The following is a 22,921-nucleotide window of genomic DNA, read 5'->3' as shown; positions in this document are numbered from 1 at the left end:
AACATTAATGATGGTGATTGCTTCTTGATGGATCATTCCTTTCACCAGTATAAAATGGCCTTCCCTGTCTCTTTTGATGTTAGTTAGAATGAAATCTATCTCGTCTGAAATTAGGATAGCTACCCCAGCTTTTTTTTCTCGTCTATTGGCGTGAAATATCTTTTTCCATCCCTTCACTTTCAGTTTCTTTGCATCCTTTCTGGTTAGATGCGTTTCTTGTAGGCAACAGATGGTTGGGTCTTGTTTGATGATCCATTCTATTAATCTCTGTCGTTTGATTGGTGAATTTAGACCATTTGTGTTGAGAGTTAAAATTGAGAGGTTGCAATTTTGCCCTGCCATGTGATTGTGTTGTGTGTGTGTTGTTGCCTATGTAATTGTCTTGTTTGTGCGGCCTTTAGTTTGGAGACCTTCTTATTTGCCAACTTTGTTTGTGATTTGCCTCCTTTTTGTCCGGGACTAGCGCATTTCTAAGGAGACTTTGCAGAGCTGGTTTTGTGTAGACATATTCTTCTAGTTTTTCTTTGCTATTGAAGTATCTGATTTCGTTCTCATATACAAATGAGATCTTTGCTGGGTAGATTATTTTTGGTTGACAGTTGTTTTGTTTCAGGACTTGGAAGATCTTTGTCCATTCTCTCCTTGCTTGTAGGGTCTCTTCGGAGAAGTCAGCAGTGATTCTGATGGGTTTTCCCCTGTATGTGATCTTTTCTCTACTTCGTACTTGTCTCAGGATTCCTTCTTTGTCTTCATTGGAGTAGAACTTGAGCACCGTGTGTCTGGGTGAAGATCTCTTTGGATCATGTCTGTTGGGAGTTCTCTGTCCATCCTGTATGCGGGGTGGATTCGTGTTCCAGGTGTTTTGGAAGTTTTCCTGTATAATTTCATCAAGCACTGCTTGCATCCCAGATTCTCTTTCTACTCCCTCGGGGAGGCCGATGATCCGAATATTCAATTTTCTAAGGTAATCCTTCATCTCTTGCATCATTTTATTAGTTTTGCTGAGGTTTGTCTCCAGCTGTTTAATTCGCTGGGCACTTTCATTTTGTGTGTCTTCTGTTTCAGAGATCCTTTCCTCTGCCGCATTTATTCTGTTGATGAGGCTTTCAATCTTATTATCTTGGGCATCCAGTTTGGTTTTGATTTGTTGTATTTCGGTGATTATGCGGTTCTGGAGGTCTTCCAGCTTTGTGTCCACGTCTCTGAGAAATTTTAGCATTATTTTCATCAATTCCTTTGCTGGTAACACTTCCATGTCTTCATCTCGTATCGCCGATATTGATAATGGCTTTTGGCCCTTGTTTGGTGGGGTGCTGGCTCTTTCATCTGGAGCACAACTCTTTCTGGTGGTTTTTCCCATTGCGTTGGTGTATTCTGGTGAGGCAAATGGACCCGTGTGTTGAGGGGCTGTCAGGTGCTTTCCTGTAGAGATTGGAGCCTGCAGGCGTGGTGTTGCCGGGCGTGGTAATTTTCAAGGCACCGTTGGTGCGTTCTCAGGGCCCGGGGCTGTAGAGCACCACCTTGGGGGCCCAGTGGATTCCAGGCACACTCTGGGCACCTCTTCTACAGGTGTGACACCCCAGGGCGTGGAGGGATGGAGGCGCTCTCTGGGTGTGCCCCCTGCACAGGAATCCACAGGGCGTAGAAGGTTTTATGTGCTTTCTCCCTGCGTTCTCCGTGTCAGGGACTGCAGGGTTTTTCAGAGCCCACCTGGTGCGTCTCCCACACACGGGACTGTGGGTGAGGCACTTTCTGGGCGTGGCTCTTGTGCAGTGAATCCACCACTCGTGGTGTGTGGGTGTTCAGAGCCCCTGCTCCCGTGTGGCTCCCCCACACAGGCCCTTAGCGGAGGAGTGGCCCAGGCGCCCTGTTATAATGACTTCACGGTAGGTTTGCACCGTGTCAGTTTGGTGCAGGAGTTTTCAGAGCTCTCCTGGTGGGTCGCCCACACTCAGAACTGCAGGGTGGGAGGCGAGAAGTGAGCAGTTCACTATGGGAGTGGTACCTGCGTGTCAGGGACCCACAGCGCTACACTTCCCAAATCTCAGAGCTCTCCTGACACCTGACACCTGCGCTGCGGAGGTGCTGCTGCTGCAGGCGGGGCTGCCAAGCCCGCTCGGTGCGGCGTTTAGAGTCCTCCTGGTGGTTTCGCGCACTCACCAGGCAGGATGTGGGGGACTCCAGACCCTCGCCAGCTGCCTCTGCGCACCGAGACACACTGGCCCCCGGGGCCCCCTCAGCCACCAACACCACTGTGCGTAGTTCCACACAGACCCAACAGTTTTGGCCGCCTGCTCCGCGTTCTCAGAGGCTGGAACCTCAGCATGGGGCGAGGAATGCGGAGGCTGCCACGTCAACCCCCAGCTCACCAAATGTCCGGCTGTTGCAGTCTGCCTCCACTGCTGCCGAAGGCCTCCCGCCTGCGATGATCCCCCTGATCTCCCCGCCTCCGAGCTGGCCGCGTCTCCCGTCAGGCCGTTTTCAAAAGTGACTCAGCAGGTCTGGAGTGGGATGTCGGTTTCTCTGCCTTTGCCCTGCTCCGTTCTCGTTGTTCTTCCGAGTTGTGTGGATCTTTTTGGCTCCACACTGTCCCAGGGAACTTCACGGACCTCTCCCTGCGGATCCCTGCTGTTCCTCTTTGCTGCTTCTGTAGCTTTCTATCCTTCTCTCACTGGACGCTCCCTCACAGCCTTCCTCCTACGTCGGCCATCTTCTTCTCCTCGACATTCACTTTTGATCAACTCTGTTGGGAGTTCTTTTAACCTCCTGTATCTTGTTTTCTAATTCTTTCTCCAGATTAGGAACGTTTTTCATTCATTATTTCATTGACTACACCTTTACTCCCAGCTTCTCATTCTGCACCTTCAGGTAGTTCCATAGTTCTTTTGTTGGTCCTACTAATACTATCGTTCATTTTTGTCAGTATTTCTCTAAGTTTGACACAGCTCTGTTTCCAGTTCTTTGTTTGTTCTCCCATGCTGATAGGAAATATCTTCCAGTTCTGAAATTCTTCTGCTTCATCCATTCTATTTTTGAGACTCTCCACTGTATTTTAATTTGCTCCTGTGTTCTTTATTTCTGATATATCTGCTTCCATTTGATTCATTGCTGCTGTTTCCTATGTAACATATTTCTTAAATTTCTTGAACTCCTGCATTGCTTCACATTGTTGTTCAAAAAGCTGTATAATCAGTTTTCTGAATTCTGTGTGTCCCATTTATTCAATGTCTTCCTGCATTAACTGAGGGTGGGAAGTGCTTTTTCTCCTTTGCTGAAGAGTCTTCACTAACATTCATACTGTCTGTCTCTTCTTTTGCCTTTTGAGATCGCTATTCTGCTTGGTGAATTATTCTTCTTAATGCAGATTTGTAAGATGTATTACCTGGCAGCCAGAATAATCTAGCTGTGACTGTTGCTGGGTGCTTGGCTGTTGCTGGGGTCTGGATCACTGCTCACCAGCCCCGGTGTGCTCTGTGTTCTCTGCAACACTGCCCTCACTGCAACTTCCCTCTGTACAGAGGGTCTACATGTACCCCACCCCTCCACCAACTGCCAGATCCCTATCTTTTCCTGTAATGTCCTTGCACTTCACCCTACTGGATCTATGTCATTAAACCTTCATTTTCCTATCAAACAGTCAGGTAATCAGGTTGTTGTTGTTGGCTGCTGCCACCTTGTGCTTTGCAGGTGCTTTCACTCTCCTTGGTACTCACATTTTCTGCTGTAGGACTTGTATCTGCTGGTGCTGATTAAGTAGTTCTAACCATAGATTTTTTAAGCAGGGCCAGTGTGTTCTAGCTGACAAAGATTGGCCCTCTCCACAGACTCCCAGTGACAACAACAACAACAATAAAAATGTGAAAAAGTAATGTGGAAAGGAAATGAACACACATGTTTCAAATGATATCCAAATGGATATCAGACATAATGAAAGATGATCAAGCTACCTAGCTGTCAGGGAGATACAAATGAAAACCACATTGAGGTGCCACCTAACTCCAGTCAGATTGGCCTTCAGAACTCTATTAACAATACCTGTTGTTGTAGATGTGGAGAGAAAGTTACCTGTCTTCACTGCTGCTGAGAGTACAGGCTATTACTACCACTATGGAAATCAGTATGGGGTGTGCTTAGAGAGTTGCAAATAAATCTGCCATATGACCCAGATTTCCCACTCCTAGCAATATACGCATAGTTAATAAAAACTACATGAGAAAGGGAGCTGTAATCCTATATTGACAGCAGCACAAACAACAATAGCAAGGACATGGAAACAATCCAGATGCCCGTCTTAAGAGGAGGGGTTAACGAAACTGTGGTACATTTACTCCATGGAATATCACTCAGCCATTAAAAAGAATGAAATTAAACCATTAGCAACTAGATGCCCCCAGCTAGAGAGCATCATCTTCAGTGAAATAACTCAATCACAAGAGGACAAATAACATATGTTCTCTCTAATATAAGTAAAAGTTCATCAAATTAGGCATTTGTGTTTTCATTCTGTCACACATGCATTAATTCATCAGTGGTGTGCTGTTTCAACTCTATCATGACATATTTTTTCTTTATTTTCATTTTGTCCTTGTTTTAACATCATATCTGTTTTTTACCTTATTTTGTGGCTTATCATTTAAGGGAATATATAGAGATGGATTAATAGAGACTACGATACTCAGATGTGAATGAACAATGCAATACGCATTCCTAACATCAAGTCAAAAATGGACTCCCAATGAAACTGTTGGACATGTCTAGACAATGGAATACTGGAGTGTCTGACATTGTCTTTGCCAACAATGTTGGGGCACTCTTAAATAAGAGGCTGATCAAATTATAACTTGTGATGGATGACTATACTATTGTAAAAATATGGTATAATTGGCCAGGGGTTGCGAGTTTCAGGGGTAGGTAATCTCAGACCCTACATAATTGTACCATAAAATTCCTAATTAAAAAGAAAAAAACTAGATAATTCATCCTGAAGATCACACACATAGGAATAATGCTAGATTTTTCCACGGTGGCATAGGAATCTAAAGTCATCACCAGAAAAGCTGCTCAAGATTAGAATCAGCTCGAAAATAGCAACTTGCAAAAGCAGCAGAAGATGGCCCATGAGTTAGCAGCCCTGACACCGATGTTGAAGACTGAATAAATCCCCTGGTTCCTGGCCTTAACTTGTCTCATACAAGCTATTTGGTCTTACAGAGAGTGAACCAGAAGATGGAAAACCTGTTTTTCTCTGATTCTCTCTGTAATTATGATTTTGAAACTACAATAAATATTTTTGAAAGAATGTTAGAACATTTCTTAGATCTATGTTCAAACAAAGTAAAAAATAAGAGAATTTCAAATTACACCAAGGAAAAGATAAGCTGAATTTGAGGTAAAACTGCAAATCATGGATAGTTTGTTCATCATATAAATTTCCCACAAACTCTTTTGTAATCTCAGATATTTCATGATTTAAAAAAACATTCTTGGTTTTATTATTTTATGATACATTTCCATAGGTTCTGGGATTTCCCTTCCCCTATATTGCTGTAGTACAGTCCTTCATACATAGTCATAAGTCCATCATTCTGCTTTTTATGTATTCTGATGTTGTAGGTATAGACAATAGCGGAGTCCAGCATTCTATTGTTAAGATAAATGTAACACTTTCATTGGGAGTTCATCTGTGATTTGGAAGTTGAGATGCATATTGTATTGTATCTTCATGTCTGGATATGATAGTCACTCTTGCACCACTACTACACATACCCTTAGATGAAAATCCATACAGCAAAATCAAGAACAGGAAGAAAAACAGAGAATTTATAACACCGTGAAGTCAAATAAGGGAGTAAGCATTTCCCAGCAGTGACCATGGCAGTCGGTTACCACATCCTACACTATGTTGGCTGAGTTCATTTTGAAGACCCAACCACAGATTCTGTATTATGTCAGAGAAAACCCTGAGTTGCAGAAAGTGGTCATACAGGTGATTGCTTCCTGTCACCTCCATGGGAGATCTGGAATATGATCCTGGCTCCTCCCATCTACTACACATATCCACAACCAGACAAACCCTAGCATTCTCTGGCATTTGTGGCATGAGCCAACAAATGGCAGAGATCCTCTTCTCTCTGCATATCTTTTAATTTACAAAACTGGTGCAAAGCAAGTGATATACAAAGGCAAGTGAATCATCTAAGATTGACAAGTACTAAATCCAGCAAGGGAAATTTAAGATTGAGTGAAACGAGATCCAGTGCTTTATGTTCTCCCATCAGATCACAATAGTTTTGTAGACCGTGTTACCTCAGAAGCCCCTGGACCAGCTATTAGGATTGATCAGACAAGATCTGAAATTTTAAAAAAAAAATGTAGGAAGAGGCAAAATCTTTTCCAATTTCCTCATAGATTCCAAGCACATCAGTTATACCACTTTCTCTGCTGAAAAAATGTTGGAAATGGACAATGATGTACCATATGTCACCCTAATATACACATATATACACATATATTACATACGTATATAGTATATATACAAAATATTTACTTGCACCTCTCAGTCCTTGTTTCTTTTCTTAAGAATTCTATTGACTCATTCATCATTCTTCTATTAAAGGCATATTTTGCAAAAAGAGAAGAAATGCAAAAAAAAAAAAAAGTTTCCCATCCTCTAGTTTACTTCCCAAATGGCCAGAATGGCCAGAATTGACCTGAAGCAAACAATGGACCAGGAGTTTCTTCCAAGTTTCTCATATGGGGGCAGGGGCCCAAGTTGTTGAGCCATTCTTCACTGCTTTCCTGAGCAGTCACCAAAGTGCTGAATCACAAGTGGAGCAGCTAGACAGAAGCAGCTGTCCATATGCAATGCCAGCGCTAACAGGTGGAGAAATAACCATCTGTTTCACCATGCCAGCCCCACCCATAATCCTTCTTTCAAAAGCACATAATAAATACAATCTTTAGGTAACAGAATTTATATTTTTAATGGAAAGGAATTAACACAAGAAGATATGTTAGCACACAGGTACAAAGACAGATTACAATTTCTTGGAAAAAATATATTGTACTCATTTAAGGATCTATAAGCAGCCAAATATGCAACAGCATGACTCTGTTCAGACTGGGGTTCCTGGAAAAACAACAGCTGAAAAAAGTGATGACCTACAACACTGACACCAAATTCAGACACTGATAGCTGGAGTGTATGCAGCCCTTCATAGGACAATCATCAACAACTTTACCCTGGATATCCTTATGCAAAAAGGCTGTGAGCTAAAGTTGTCCCCAAAACAGTGAGTACCTCAGAAGAAAAAGGAAGCTCTCCAAATACTCACCCCCACATTTTTCCATATTTTTTATAACATTTCACGTCAAAATTCCACACACTCTGAAAGGGAAATAAAATGAAATGTGATTATTATTGTAAAACCAGTAAACTTGATCTCCAATTGAAGCAAACTAAGTAAAATAAAATTACTACGAGCTTAATATGTTATGATTTAGTTATCCAGAAACTCCAATTCAGAGAGACCTGGGGAAAAAAAGAGAGATGATATTTGAAGTGGAGAATACAAAGGCATTTTTTAGTTTTCCCTGAATACTGTGGAAACCCTGCCGCTAAAACTTATCTACAGATACTATGTAATCCTTATCTCTGTGAAGCAGTTTCCTGGGCCTCTGTGGTTTCAAAATATCTCATAGCCCAGCAAGTATTTTTCTCCATGCACACATGCAGAAATTGAGACTTGGGGAAAACTGTGAGGTTCCTTCTGACAGGTTTTAGGTACTAAAAACACCAGTCAATTTTTTTTTTTTTTTTGTATTTAAAGATTTATGTCACTCTTGGGTATGATCCTGAGGGAGAAAGTGCATTGGTGAAAGAATGCATGTAAACTCACCTTCCAGTATGAGAGCAAAATGTGGGAAAGAGTAACAGACACCACCTCTAAACACAGCACCAGCATATAATAGTGGCACAGGGTCAGGCATTAAAGCATAGCAGCTAAGACACCTCTCTGCCACATTTGAGTGTCTGTGCCCTTTATCTGTCCTCGCCTTCTCATTTTAAATTCATATATCATAGGCTGCAGCAGAGATTGCTCAGCTAACAGGCTACCTCCATTCTACGCATAAGAACTGGATTCAGGTGGGCCTCAGGACAGGGCATCTTATGCCTGGATCCCACAAGCCAGCCACCATGAGCACGTAGTCCCCAGGCGGTCACTGCACCATTTGGCACCAGGTTCCACCTGCAGGCTGCCTGACCAGGGAGATCCGGGATTTTGGTTCTTTGAATCGCTTCTTAGGTAGCTCCAGGTTAAACCTACTATGCTTCTGGGATGTGAGTCAATCCTAAAGATTCACAATGACAGTAACTATTCTTTGAAGAACTTGAAATCACATAACAATGCTGAGCACCGAGCACCAGTTCATGCAAAAGCTGAAGATCGGGGCTTGTCCAGCTGGATATCCTATGACCTGACATGATCATGGATCAGAAGACTGGTCACATTAGGCAGGGCCATAACATTAACTAGCACTTGAGAGAACCATATCCAGGGGTAGATTCTGTGGGAGATGTGTCAGCCAAACACTCTGGAAGTAGGAGACCCACTGGTTAGCTCAAAGTTTGGGTGTGATGAGCTATGCTGGGTATTAACAAGGAGCTGACATTCAATCACAAGTAAAGAAACTCACAACAGTCTGGACTGGTCCAGGCAACAGCACCAGAATGTGCATTCTGAACAGGGTGTGGGATGGGCTGGGCTGCAATATTCACCAGCACATACAAAACCTAATGGAAGGCCAGACAGCGCCAGACACTGGCCTTAAATCCAGTGGCATGTGTGAGAACTGGGTTGGGGAGTGGATGAAATGGAGGAACTTGGGAAACGCCCCTGGTGAGTCATAGCTTCCACTGGTGAACACATGGTCCAGACCTGGGGGTTGGACAAGCTGGTCAAAGTAGCTCCAATGGCTAGCTAATGTGTGAGTTGGTAAAGGAGTGGAATAGATGGGGCAGGACTGAGAAATCCTTAGCCCACAAGCAAAATTAGAAATCAGGATGGAGCACAGGTCATGCCGAGCTAGGCTCTTGCACCTGCATGAGCCAGAGACGCTAAGCCACAGTTTCTAAGGCAGAGGTTGGGACAGGTGAGGGGCTGAACTAAGCTTAGTCAGAGCAACCACTGGCATGTGCATGATCTATGCCTGGGAATAGGCCCAGTTGGAGACTTGAAGGACACACTAACTGGGTTGAGGTTCCCACCAATGTGCTAGAATGGGGTCTGCCTTTTGATCAGGAAACGGTTGTAGTCTCCCTTGGCACAAGTGTGGACTGGGACTGGAAATACCAGGCTGGGCCAGATCCCAACACAGTCTGGTGTCCTGGAGGACCAGCGTAGATGTGGGATGGACTAGGCTAGGTCTCAACCCCTACTGAGCCATGTGTGCACTGTATGTGTTTATGGCCGAGCCATGGCTGAGCTGAAACATCCAACAGCAAGAAACAGATGGGGATGAAGGCCAATCAGGAAAAGCCACTATTCATGCTAGGACAGGAGGTGAACTGAGTAGGGCTGGCTCATGGACCCACTGGTATGTGCAAAATCTGGCATTGGGAGAGGTTCTGATGGAGGAGCCTGGACAACTCCTCTGGCAGGACACAGACCCGACAGGTAAGCACAAGAAGCATGATAGCAAACAGCCCAGAATAGGCCATTGAGAGTTTCCCACTGGCATACATTTGACATAGGTTGGGGGAAGACCAGGCTGAATCAGTTCCCATCAACCACTGATGCACTGGCAAATCCAAGCACCAGAACAGAGTGTGGGTCAAGCCAGGTTCGGTCACGACAAAAACTCTAGTGCACAATACGGAATGCTATGGTGAGGTTGCCTGTACCAGATATGACTGCAGCCCCCAACCAGCACACGTGTGACAACCAGGAAGTGAGGGGGCAGTGCCGGGAAGGGGAATAGGGGAGAGTCCCTTGCCAGACAGCTACTCCCACTAGAGATTGTGAGCCAGGATGGAGGGCAGACCAGACTAAGCAGGGCTACAACACCTGTGGGCCTCATGTGGACTAGATCAGGGAAAAGCCAGGCTGGGCTGATTATTCCTACTGGTGCAAACAAAAATTAGAATAGGTGAGGATTGTTTGGGCTTAGCTACAGAATCAGTGGCAGAAGCTGGCACTGGGGGCTAATTCTATTAAGTCAAACCACAGAACCACCGGAACAGGGCATAACCTGGGAGTGAGAGAAACCTGGAGGGAAATAGTGGGCTCCTCCCTCTTGGGTTACCACTCCCACGGGAGTGCAAAAAATCTAGGATGGGAGCTGCGGTGGCTAGACAGAGAGGTACTCAACAACATTGGTGAGGGCTGGATAGTTGAGCCGGTTAGATGGAACTGAGCTTCAACACCCAGTGACATGAATGAGCCAAATGGGATGTGGAACAGACTGGACTGGTCTGCTACACATATTGGGAAACCAGGGTAGGGTGCAGGCATGGTGGGGGTTATTGTGGGTCACTCTGACTAGGCTGCAACTCCCACTGGTGTATGTGAGGACTGAGTATGTGCTGGGTAGAACCAGGCTGGACTGCAACACCCATTGGTTCCAGTGGAAGACAGGGCTGGAAACAAAACCAACCCAGCAAATGCAAACACCAGCTGATCAGGGAGATGGACTGTGCTGGGCCCTGTACTTGCAAGTACATGCAAGAATCTGGTCTGGGAACATCTCAAACAAAGTTTCTTTGGGGATCTCCCCAATCGAACTGCAGGACTCTGAACCAAAACTAAGAAAAGACAGAAGACAGAACAAGTCAATCAACCACATTAACCTTTTGGAAGTGAAAAACCGGGCAAATGGAGACTCTATGATGGACTATATCAGTGGATTCTTCAAGGACCTCATCGTGCTTGGAATGGTGAGATTGGTAGTCATTCCTAACTGTTGAACTATCAAAACCACTTGAGCAACACCCTCAGAGCATTTTCCACATCTGGGACTTGGGGTGGATGGGAGACTGGGTGGAGCTTCTCCCTCTATATCCCCCCTTTACCTCAGCTGCATGAAGAAAACAATATGGAAATAATATTCTTACCTATAGCCTTTGAACATTTTTACCCTAATTAACTATGTAAAGATTGTAAAAAAATATAATAAAAAAATAAAAATAAAATTGTAAAACAAAGACCTGGATTCAGTTGAACTTCTGAGCTTCTGATCAAGTGTAGTCATGGATATTTTTATCCGCACATCTATCAGAAAGTGGGTAAATTCAAACCTTCTCCCCTGAGGAAAACTTCATCTCATAAAACTCAACATTCTATGCAAATATGTGAAGAAAAGGCAGCAGTTCAAATGAAACTCACCTTGCGGTAGCCCATAATATTACCAAGGAAAGGCAGAGGTGTTGGCCCAGGAATGCCCAGCTTCTTAAAAAGGCCATGTGTAGAGGTGCCATATCTGTAAATTCAATGAGTCAGGTCACAGAAATAATAGTTTACATAGAAGGGATGCCTCTTCAGATATCACAATAAGCGCTGGCACTGTGTGTGGATTCATTTGGAAATGGGCCAGGCTAAGCTGGACTGCTGCATTAGCTAAACGGTGACTGCACTAGTTATGAGTCATATTAGGCTGGATGGCAGTACTAGCTAAAATGTGCAGGTTTCAGTGTTTTGAACATCCGTGTGCTTTGGAATGATGAACACTCTTGTGCTAGGTTGTGTCTCACTGTGATGAGCACAAGAACTAGGAGTGGGTGTGGAGGTGGGGCAGGCTGAGATAAACCACAGCACCCATGATCGTTCATGAGAGCCAGATGGGATGTGCACTGAGTAGGGCTAGGCTGCAGCACAAGATGGCAAAAACCAGGGCTGGAACCAGTCCTTGTCAGGGTCTTGCAGGTTACCTCATTTAGTCTGCATAACCCACTGGTATGCATGAGGCAGGGCTGGAACACAGCACCCATCAACTCACATGAGGGATGGGGTAAGATTGGAACTGACCAAACAGTATGGTATGCGTGCTGACTACTGCATGTGACAGCACAACTGACCTGCACTAGAAAATAAACAAGAGTCAAGAATGAGGTAATCCAAGTGAAATGTCTTAGGGGACTCTAAAATAACTGCTACATTCAGACACTGGCCTCAAGCAAAATCACAGAATGTATGGTTCAACTTTGAAGCACATGTATTGGAATTGGACCACCTCAGTTACTGATGCTGTATGGAGAACAGCATGTCCAGCTGCACGCCAGGGTCATGACAGAAAGTTCATCTAGGTCAGAAGAGGATATCAGCTGATTCATCAGAGGGTGGAAAACAGAACAGGTTGGACTAGTCTCCTGGCCAAGCATTGCAACAGGTTGCTAGGTCTGTGGATGCAATAGGTGGACTTTGTCAACCAACAGACCTTGGAAAGATTTTCTTAACAATGGAGTAACAAAACCAAAAACTTCTCAGAAGTATCAAAATTACTGAAATAACTCCCTTGAGACATTCTTCCACAATTGTGAGTATCTAAGGCATCAATCAATGACTGATCCCCATCCATGGGGTCTGAGATAGTCCGACATCAAATAATAGCATCTGCTGCCCACTCCACTGAAGACTCAGGACAAAAACAAATAAATAAAACTGAAGCATATATCTCACACACATTCTTTCATGCCTCAAACTCTCACCCTAATCAGAACCCATATAGACATGGGTCCCTCTCAATGATGAACAATATTAAAAGGAAAGTAAAAAAAAAAAAAAATTAAGAAGAAAATTAAAAGTGAATTTGGTGGAGCTCTGGTTTCTTGAAGAAAAATATCAGAGGAAAAATAAATCTCTATACTAATGCTAACTTGTTAACTTTACAGAAACTGTGACAAATAAGGAAAAGATAGTCACAGATTGCTGCCAATCACCATTTCAAATAGTGCAAGGCTGAGGAGTCAATTCAGAGGAGACAGGTGGCATTAGGGGAGTATCAGGGCTGAAGCACAGAGGGATAGAAAAACTGAAATCTGAGCCTCCACTGAAGTCCGGGACACTGGACTGCTCTGTGTCAATGATAACTGGGCAGTGGAAAAGAAAAAGGCAAGAGCCAACCACACGGACAGGGAATGATTTCCCACACTCCTGCAGTGCAGTTGCAGACTCAGAAGGTAAAGCTACTCCAAATCAGTGCAAGTTAAGCTCTTCTGCCATCAGAATCTCGGGAGTGTAGGCCCTGGATGAGGATTCCCCTGCACTTGGAATCCATGTTTTTATGACCAATGTCAACTGAATTCCAACTAGACAGCATTGGCCAAACTGAGAGCCAATCAGTCTCTTCTATGAAACAGATGCCATTAACACTTCTTACAGGCAGAGTTGGGAACTGGAAGGGGTGAGATATGTTTGTAGTCTCACTGAAATCTGTAATTACCTTTCTATGGGTATCACCCAGCACTTGGACAACTTCCCGTCTGACCACCAGAACAGATGAAGGAAAGACAAGCCTCATTATCATTCCAGATGCAAGACTAAAGGAGAATTCAGATGGACAGATACTCACAGATACAGGAGCACCAGGCTGGTAGCCACGAGAACCCAGGTTTCTAAGGAAAAGTCTGGCATCAGGTCCATTGTCACTCTCTGCTGCAGCTCTGTCTGAGTGTTCTCTGCAGCTGTGTGTGCTGCTCTTTGCTGGGCTGTGCATGCACAGCTGCCCTGCCTGTAGCCATGATCCAGTCAGGGTGACTGCAATATTTATATACTGGAGAATGAGGTGTAGCTAGAAATGCAACAAATAGGATATTTACATATGCCCTGCCTACCTACTGGGAGTTTCTCCAACTTGTCAGTTGGCAAAGAATCTTAGACACCCCTCGGTCATCTCAGTGAAGTTCATGTACTGTAATCAATCAATTCTTTAAAAAAAAAAACCCTCAATGACCTGTCACAGCAAATCTCCCTACAGTATCTTTCTTCCAATTACTGCCCACATTCAAATAATCTGAAATCCACACAAATAACTCACACCAAGACATTTTACGAAGCTACCTCTGACTAGAATGACCCTCTACCCATACAAGGCTACTTGTTGTTCAAGCCCCAAAACACATAGAAACCCTCCAGGTAGCATCACTCTTCATCAAACTCCTCAAGCACACAAAGCACTCTCCTCCTGGTAGCATCAGTCCATCAGTCCCACACACATTTGGGTCACTGTCTTCCCTGACCTCCAGTATCACTGTCAGTTCTACCTGTGCTTTCTTTACATCACAAGCATCTCAAGAGCATGGCCTGGTCTTAGTCTCTGTTATGTCCCTAGCTTCTATCATGGTGTGACTCAACAGGTTAGTTGAGTCAGGTAATACTGCTGGACCCTGTATGCCCTTTCTCTGTGACCCTGTGGAGAACATTGCATCTTTCCAGTTTATTACCACAGTGACAGGAGCTATCAGGGCCTCAGAACCCATGACTGAACATTGTGAGTGATCCACCAGGATTCTGCTGCCACAAGAATTCCTGGAGACTGGACCAGATGGAACCATGGCTGCCATGAGCTACAACAATTCAGGCTGTGTTGTGTGCACTCAGAGAGCTGAGTGGACTAATTAAATTTCATTCATTTTGGTTCTCTCTCTACAGCAAGATTATGTATCCAAAAGAATGAATGAGACAAAAACACAACAGAACAGCCCACATGTCCACATGGACCTCAACCACCTTGGCCATCACGGTTGTGGTAGATGACAGCTTAGGTAGCACAGGCAACACAGGATACTTAAAAATATAATTCAGAACTTTTTCTTTGGGACAAAGGGGATAGAAGAACATACCATCCAATTTCCTAGTCAGTAGGGGGTTTATTGATGGATGGTAAATCCTGACCCTTAATCTGGTATGGAAGCCTGCCTACCAAGGCTGGGAGAAGGAACAGGGTTCCTTTTCTACCCTCCTTGCACTGCTTCAATGCTAGTGAAGAAAGAAGGATGACCAAGACTTTATCATTACTGCTCATGTTCTAGCTCCTCATGTGATGTGTCTCTCCTGATAGACAACTCCTATGCCTCTCCAAAGCACTGCATGGCTACCAAGTGTCTCTCCCCTTTCTTAATCATTCCTCATTGAAGCCATAGGAGATAATTAGTAATGAGACTCTGCTGGTACCCACTTTGTCATTGTGGAATCAATCAGATGGAGAGAACTTCCCCAAACAGTTAAAACAAGAAGCCATAGTGACACATACACGACGTTGGCCAGAGGGGTGGCAAGCTAGCACCTGGTCTGCCCTGCTTGGTGCCAGAGGTTTGTACACTCGGCAGGTTGGACTGCAGCAATGGCAGCATTGGCTGCAGCTGTGGGAGCTGAGAAGCTAGGTGTAAGAGGTCCCAGACACGTCTGAGGATGCCGCTTCACCACCTTCAGCCTCTTGCAGGCAGTCTCCATCCTGGGTGCTGAGGCAGGGAAAGGCACTTGCCTCGGGAACCATGAGCACAGCCCTGATTGTTTCGAAACCACCCGCCATCTCAGCACACAGTTTGTGGGCCTCATTCATTGTTAGACAACTCTACAGGGAAGCAGTTGGGGCTGCTGCGCTCCAGCCTTGCTCCTCCAATGGCTCATGCACTTGCTGTTGCACTTGACACACACAACAAGGTCACTTCGGGAATCCATTGAGTAATCCTGGGGATGTAAAGCATTGGAAAGACATTCCTGATCACCAGATTCATGTGTGATATTTTTGACAATACCTACCAGACAACATTTCACATTGATTGTTTATCAAAATCAATGTGTTTGGAGGATTGAGTAATCAGGCTACAGTGTGGGATACTGTTGGTCAGGAACATTTTCGTAGCCTCATTACCACATACATCTGCAATTCTGCCGCTGCCATAGCAGTTTATTATATTACAAGAGTAAATTGCTTCTAGCAAACTACAACATGGATTGATGATATCAGAAAAGAAAGAAGAAGTGGTGTTATCATTATGCTAGCATGAAATGAATTAGATGTTGCTGACAAGAAGCAAGTGTCTACTGAGGAGGGAGAGAGGAAAGCCCAAGAGCTGAATGTCATGTTTATTGAAACTAGTGGAAAAGCAGGACAAACAAAGCAGCTCATCTGATGTGTGGCAGCAGCTTTGCCAGGAATGGAAAGCACACAGGATAGAAGCAGAGAAAACATGACTGATATAAAACTGCAAAAGTCTCAGGACCACAATAACCCCCACCATGCCTGCACCCTACCCTGGTTTGCCAGTATGTGTAGCAGACCAGTCCAGTATGTGCATTTCCCATGTGGCTCATTCATGTCACTGGGGATTGAAGCCTAGTTTCTTTTAACCAGCTCAACTATCCAGCCCACACAGATCTGGTAGGTGCCTTTCTGTTTAGCCACGCTGCCCCTGTCCTGGGTTTTTTCCCTCCAGTGGGAGTAGTTGCCGAAGAGTGATGAGCCTACTGTTTATTACTAGGCCACTTCCACTACTGGATTATGCATTCTCCAGGTGATTCTGTGATTTAACTTGACAGAACTAGCTGCCAGTGCCAGTTTCTGTCTGTTGAGGCTGTGGGTAAGCCCAAACTACCCTCACCTATTCTAATTTTTGTTTGCACCAGTAGGAATAATCAGCCCAGCCTGGCTTTTCCCTGATCTAGTCCACATGAGGCCCACAGGTGTTGTAGCCCTGCTTAGTCTGGTCTGCCCTCCATCCTGGCTCACAATCTCTAGTAGGGGTGGCTGTCCAGCAAGGTAACTACATCTTATTCCCCTTCCTGGCTCTGCTCCCTCACTTCCTGGTTCTCACACGTGTGCTGGTTGGGGGCTGCAGTCATATCTGGTACAGGCAACCTCACCATAGCATTCCGTATTGTGCACTAGAGTTTTGTGACAACTAAACCTGGCTTAAACCCACACTCTGTTCTGGTGCTTGGATTTGCCAGTGCATCAGTGGTTGATGGGAACTGATTCAGCCTGGTCTTCCCCCAACCTATGTCAAATGTATGCCAGTGGGAAACTCTCAATGGCCTATTCTGGGCTGTTTGCTATCATGCTTCTTGTGCTTACCTGCCGGGTCTGTGTCCCGCCAGAGGAGTTGTCCAGGCTCCTCCATCAGAACCTCTCCCAATGCCAGATTTTGCACATACCAGTGGGTCCATGAGCCAGCCCTATTACTATTGGATGTTTCAGCTCAGCCATGGCTCGGCCATAAACACATACAGTGCACACATGGCTCAGTAGGGGTTGAGACCTAGCCTAGTCCATCCCACATCTACGCTGGTCCTCCAGGACACCAGACTGTGTTGGGATCTGGCCCAGCCTGGTATTTCCAGTCCCAGTCCACACTTGTGCCAAGGGAGACTACAACCGTTTCCTGATCAAAAGGCAGACCCCATTCTAGCACATTGGTGGGAACCTCAACCCAGTTAGTGTGTCCTTCAAGTCTCCAACTGGGCCTATTCCCAGGCATAAATCGTGCGCATGCCAGTGGTTGCTCTGACTAAGCTTAGTTCAGCCCCTCACCTGTCCCAACCTCTGCCTTAGAAACTGTGGCTTAGCGTCTCTGGCTCATGCAGGTGCAAGAGCCTAGCTCGGCATGACCTGTGCTCCATCCTGATTTCTAATTTTGCTTGTGGGCTAAGGATTTCTCAGTCCTGCCCCATCTATTCCACTCCTTTACCAACTCACACATTAGCTAGCCATTGGAGCTACTTTGACCAGCTTGTCCAACCCCCAGGTCTGGACCATGTGTTCACCAGTGGAAGCTATGACTCACCAGGGGCGTTTCCCAAGTTCCTCCATTTGATCCACTCCCCAACCCAGTTCTCACACATGCCACTGGATTTAAGGCCAGTGTCTGGCGCTGTCTGGCCTTCCATTAGGTTTTGTATGTGCTGGTGAATATTGCAGCCCAGCCCATCCCACACCCTGTTCAGAATGCACATTCTGGTGCTGTTGCCTGGACCAGTCCAGACTGTTGTGAGTTTCTTTACCTGTGATTGAATGCAAGCTCCTTGTTAATACCTAGCATAGCCCATCCACCCAAACTTTGAGCTAACCAGTGGGTCTCCTACTTCCAGAGTGTTTGGCTGACACATCTCCCACAGAATCTACCCCTGGATATGGTTCTCTCAAGTGCTAGTTAATGTTATGGCCATGCCTAATGTAACCTGTCTCCTGATTCATCATCATGTTGGGTAATAGGATATGATTCTCCTATACATGCCCCGATCCTTAGCTTTTGCATGAACTGGTGCTCGGTGGTCCACAATGTTCTGTGGTTACAATTTCTACATAGTATTTAAAGGAGTTTGGTGTATCAGTCTTATTCATAAAAATCATCTGGTTCCTCTCCTCCAACCTACCAGCTCTCATTAGCATTGCTCACCTTCAAAGAAAAAGTTTCATTGTTTGGGAGTCTTTAGGATTGATTGACATCCCAGAAATACAGTGGGATTAACATAGAGCTACCTGAGCAGCAAATCCAAGCACCGAAACCCCAGAGCTCACCAACTGGTGCCCAGCATGCATAGCCTAGCGCGAAATGGTGCACTGGCCGACCAGGGACAAGTCACCGCGTTTATGTGTTGGCTGGAACCAGAGCTACGAGCATGGAGACGATCCTGGCCTGGCACCCACCAGTAGCCAACAGGCTGCTGGAAGTTTTAATCCGCAGACATCGAGTTTGTCCCCTCTCCTATTCCATCCACCGCACAATGATGGCAGGGGATGGGTCCCCTTGGACCCTCCCAGCTCTCCAGACTTCCCCCTTCAGTGTAGTAACCATGAAGGAAGCAGACACTGGAGTTCGGGTGGGCCCAGGGACAGGTCACTGTGCGTACCCAGTAGCTGGAGTCGGACTCTGAGGATGGAGATGATCCTGGTGTGGCACCCACCAGCAGCCAACAACTTTTGGATTGTCTTAGAGCTTCATCACCATGGCAAAATGTATTTCGCATAAGACACTACAAAAAATATACTAGGACTGCAAACTTTCAATTTTTACTAGTTGTTAGGAGATTGCTGTATAAATTAATAAACTCATTTGTAAATGCGTTGTTCGCAGGAAGAAAAATTCTGAGTAAAAACCCTGAAAAACCTGCTAAATTTACATTGTAAGCATTGCTTAACCCAGTATAAAGATGAAAAGATGACAAAAATGTCTTCATATTTCCTTATCTCCTTATTGCAACAAAACCCTTAACAGGAAAGCCTTATTTCCCTGTTTTCCTCCTCTTCCACAGCTCAATTATTGTGACCTTGTACTATACAGAGAGCACTCAGATTACGGATCTGGATAAAGACATGTAATCACATATTAGCCCACCTACCTGTAACTCACACTCAAAGATAGAATGAAGTTGTAAAGTGCTTTTATAAGACAATATTACTATTAAATGCAAGGGATAACTCTTGTTTTATTTTGACATGGCATGTCCTGAAATAAATATCAATACAATATGGAAAACGGAAAAAAATAAGCCATAGAATGAAGTCCTATCTAGTGGCCACAACATGAATCAGTGTCATAATTACTGGGGTTCAGTGTGTTAAACATGCATAAGGTAATATTTTGTTGCACATCTCCCAAAAAACTTTCATTGTGATTCCAAAAATGCTCCACAAATGCTTTTGTGCTCATAACCACAAAAACAACACACACACACACACACACACACATCTTTAACTCAGTACAAACTTACAAATCCACTAAAGCTTTAAAATCAACAGAATTATCAGTGTTGCAAACACTTCTGATGTTTTGCAATCAGAAAAGTGAGGTTTCCAATAAGTCAGAGACTACATGGAACAGTTCGATTAAACAGGTTGTGTGGAAGTTGGCAACACTATGACATTTGCCATACTGACTATTGCAGTGATTTCCTAACTTATTTTACCTGACCCCAACCTGACCTTATGAAGGCCATCTCCTCCTCGACCACCAGATAAGGCATGCACCACGTAATGTCCCTCCTTCACTCCAGTCCCTGCAACAGTTCATATCACCCACAGATTGCAATAACTGCCTCCAGTGATCAAGGCCACACTTGATCTGTTCAATGACTTACTTGTCTTGCTTCAGTCCACCTAGCCATGTGCAGGCCATGTTTGAAGCAAATGATACATTTTGCCTCCTTGCTAAATTACACACCTGGAAAACAGAAAGCTCAAGTGCTAGAGCCCATGACACCCAGGTGGGAAACCTGGATGAAGTTTCAGGTTCCCGGATTTGGCCAAACAAAGGCCTGGAAGCTGAGCCCTTGTTCTCTTCTTCTCTCTCTCTTTCTTCCTCTTTCTTTCTCTCCTAATTCCATACTTCAAATAAAAATCTCAACTTTTAATTAATCCTAAAATGAACAAGAACTGAATTTATAATCCTCACATTGTTGGGCAATCAACACCTCAATTTCATTTCAAATATGCACATCACTCCAAGAGAAAATCCTATTCCAATAAATACTGTCTTCACATTCTTTCTTCTCTCAGCTCCTGGAAAAAAAAAACTGTGTGCTCTGTTCAGATAAGTCAGCCCATTCTGGACAATTCACATGAACAAGACCAAACAACATGTGGACTAAGATGTTTGATTTCTTTCAATTAGCATCATATGTCAAGAATCATGCATATGAACCATACTGATGGCTGCATGGTGTTACATAATATGTATATATAATTTCTTTACCTACCCATTTATTTCAGAGCATTTGAGGTGTCATCATTTTGGGCTCTTGCAGAACTGGCTGAAGTGAGTCTGAAAATATATTTTAGAGTTACACCTTTCAGTTCTCTTCAGAATATCAGCAAGTATAGTATCTCTAGATTATATGGTATTTCTAGGTTTAATCATTTGAGAAAACAAAAACTATTTTCCATAGCAGTTGCACTACTTTACATTCTCACTGGCAAAATATGAGCATTGTTCAGATCACTTCAGCTCTTCCTGTTACAGCCACTAGGGAACGAATCAGTGTGTGCAAAACCTATTTCTGAGAATCAAGATGGTAGAATTCGGTAAGAACACACTTAAAACAAATGAAGACACATTAGAAAGAGTAAGCAGAGAGGTCAAATTCCAGGAAATAGGAGAAGACAGATTGATGGCAGGGGGGCACCTGGAGACTGATAGACATGAGAAGCCAACAAAGACAATGGTATGCTATTGAAGAAACCATGCACCCCAGCTGCAGTCCGTGAATGGCAATCTGAACTGCACCAGCAGACAGAAATTCACCTGGGTAGAACCCAGGTTCAACCCAAAATTGGCCTGGATAGCTTTCATGCCTAATACCCATCAGTTTGACAACTCCACATGTGGCACAACCATTTTGTACAGCAAAGGCTTTGAGACTGCAGGGACAGCAGTGAGCTGTGTATGTGTTGAGCTGGGAATGAACTCACTAAGTTCACTGCATTGCACTGATCCCACATCAAAAATTATACTGCCTTTGGCATCTTACGGCTCAAAATAGATCTGGGTGACCCTCAAACTTAACAGCAAACACATTCCACAAAAGATCAGCACCAAAAACAACCTAGCTACCTATGACACGTAGTATCTCACTAGTCCTTGGAACTTCTCAAATGCACACAGAGAGAGTTTGTACAGACCATGGTGCAACACCATCATAGAATAAAAGGAGGTAGTAGTGAGCCAGGGGATGGGCTATGGAGACCATGGTGGAAGTCTAACATGAACCCAGATCTGAAACTCGCCAGAGGGAGTGGCACAAGTGACTGCAAATAAGGAACAGCGCTTCAGGCAGACAGCACAGGTCTGATCATGACCAAAAACAAATTGGGCATTGTGCAAAGTACACACTGATCCATGAGCAGGACTTCCCACTGGTGGAGGTCTACACCTTCGAAGTCCACTTGGAAATTAATATGGATGGAAATGGTGCTAAGATTGCTAAGTTCTTCGAGTACAACTTTGACAAGAACCAAAGCAGGGATGCTGCAGGCTCATGCACAAGATGCTGGAAGCAGCACCAGGTTGGTGCCAGCTTCAAGGTGGTACATCTAAACACTATGACCATGGACAACCTACAGCTTGTGCATTGAGGCTGGCGGCCCTGAGCCGAGGAGGCCTCCAACAAGCATGGGAGCACAGACTGTATTTGTTCACGAATTAGCAGCTCCCTACAGGCCCCATAGACTAGCAGTTCCCCAACCTGAACAAGAAATAGTACTACAATGCCAATGGGGACGTGGTGGAGGAAAAGAACCTGTGCACCTACTTTGAGTTGCACAGTGATCAAGAAGTGTTATGGCCAGCTGCGTCAGTAGCATGGGACATGGCGAGGGTCTGAGGAATTGAGGCACCAACTTGAGACCTGTGATGGTAGAAGTCTCTCCCAAAAGCCTCTCTGAGGCTTCCCTTTATTGCCTTCTCTCTTGGCCTTTCACCTACTTCTTGTTTACTCTTTTACCCCACACCCTCATTAACGCATATTGGATACAGCTGAGAAGAGGTGCTTCTAGCCCCAAGCCCACTCCCTGTAGTGCTTGCCTTAATAAGTGCTAGTCAACTCCTTAGCCCACAACAAAGAAGCAGCTCCAGGAGTTCAACATCTGCAGGTGCAGTCAGGTGGCCTGATACTGCAGCTCCCAGTGCCAGCAGAAGGAATGGCCAGCCCACAAGAAGCACGGACTGAAGCAAAAACACTACTGCCTACATGAGCTGGAGCCCAAGTTATGACTGGGGTGTGGGGCTACTTCTCAGATGTGCCATCAGACTGGCACCTGGACCTGAAGGTGCCCATGAGGCATGAGGCCAGGCCACAGCTGCCGGCATCAGGCACCCCCTGAAACTCTCATTCTATATATATTAATATGTTTGTAAACTCATGTACAGTTTTTTTAGAGGATGGGGAAGTAGGGAGGGCGGAAGTGACAAACAGAATCATTACTCTGACCC

At 44.8% G+C, this 22,921-nt stretch overlaps 1 protein-coding gene and 2 pseudogenes across 1 annotated transcript in view; 2 read left to right on the top strand and 1 right to left on the bottom strand.

The window, feature by feature from the left end:
• LOC121156613 (cytochrome P450 3A6-like) overlaps nt 1–13,637 on the bottom strand; it is a 66,149-nt gene extending 52,512 nt beyond the window's left edge. Inside the window, exons 1-3 of the mRNA XM_040980404.1 lie at nt 13,567–13,637; nt 11,385–11,478; nt 7,335–7,387 (exon numbers count right to left, since the gene is read on the bottom strand). Coding sequence (XP_040836338.1) covers nt 7,335–7,387; nt 11,385–11,478; nt 13,567–13,637 — 218 coding nt within the window. The remainder of the gene's footprint in view (nt 1–7,334; nt 7,388–11,384; nt 11,479–13,566) is intronic.
• A 929-nt stretch (nt 13,638–14,566) lies between these two features.
• LOC121156621 lies at nt 14,567–19,304 on the top strand (annotated as a pseudogene).
• Nucleotides 19,305–19,559: 255 nt separating this feature from the next.
• LOC121156620 lies at nt 19,560–22,702 on the top strand (annotated as a pseudogene).
• The last annotated feature ends 219 nt before the right edge of the window (nt 22,703–22,921 follow it).

This window comes from Ochotona curzoniae, unplaced genomic scaffold (assembly GCF_017591425.1).
Source record: "Ochotona curzoniae isolate NIBS_2020 unplaced genomic scaffold, NIBS_Ocur_1.0 contig_3437, whole genome shotgun sequence".
Lineage (NCBI taxonomy): Eukaryota > Metazoa > Chordata > Mammalia > Lagomorpha > Ochotonidae > Ochotona > Ochotona curzoniae.
This window is presented reverse-complemented; position numbering and strand designations above follow the sequence as displayed.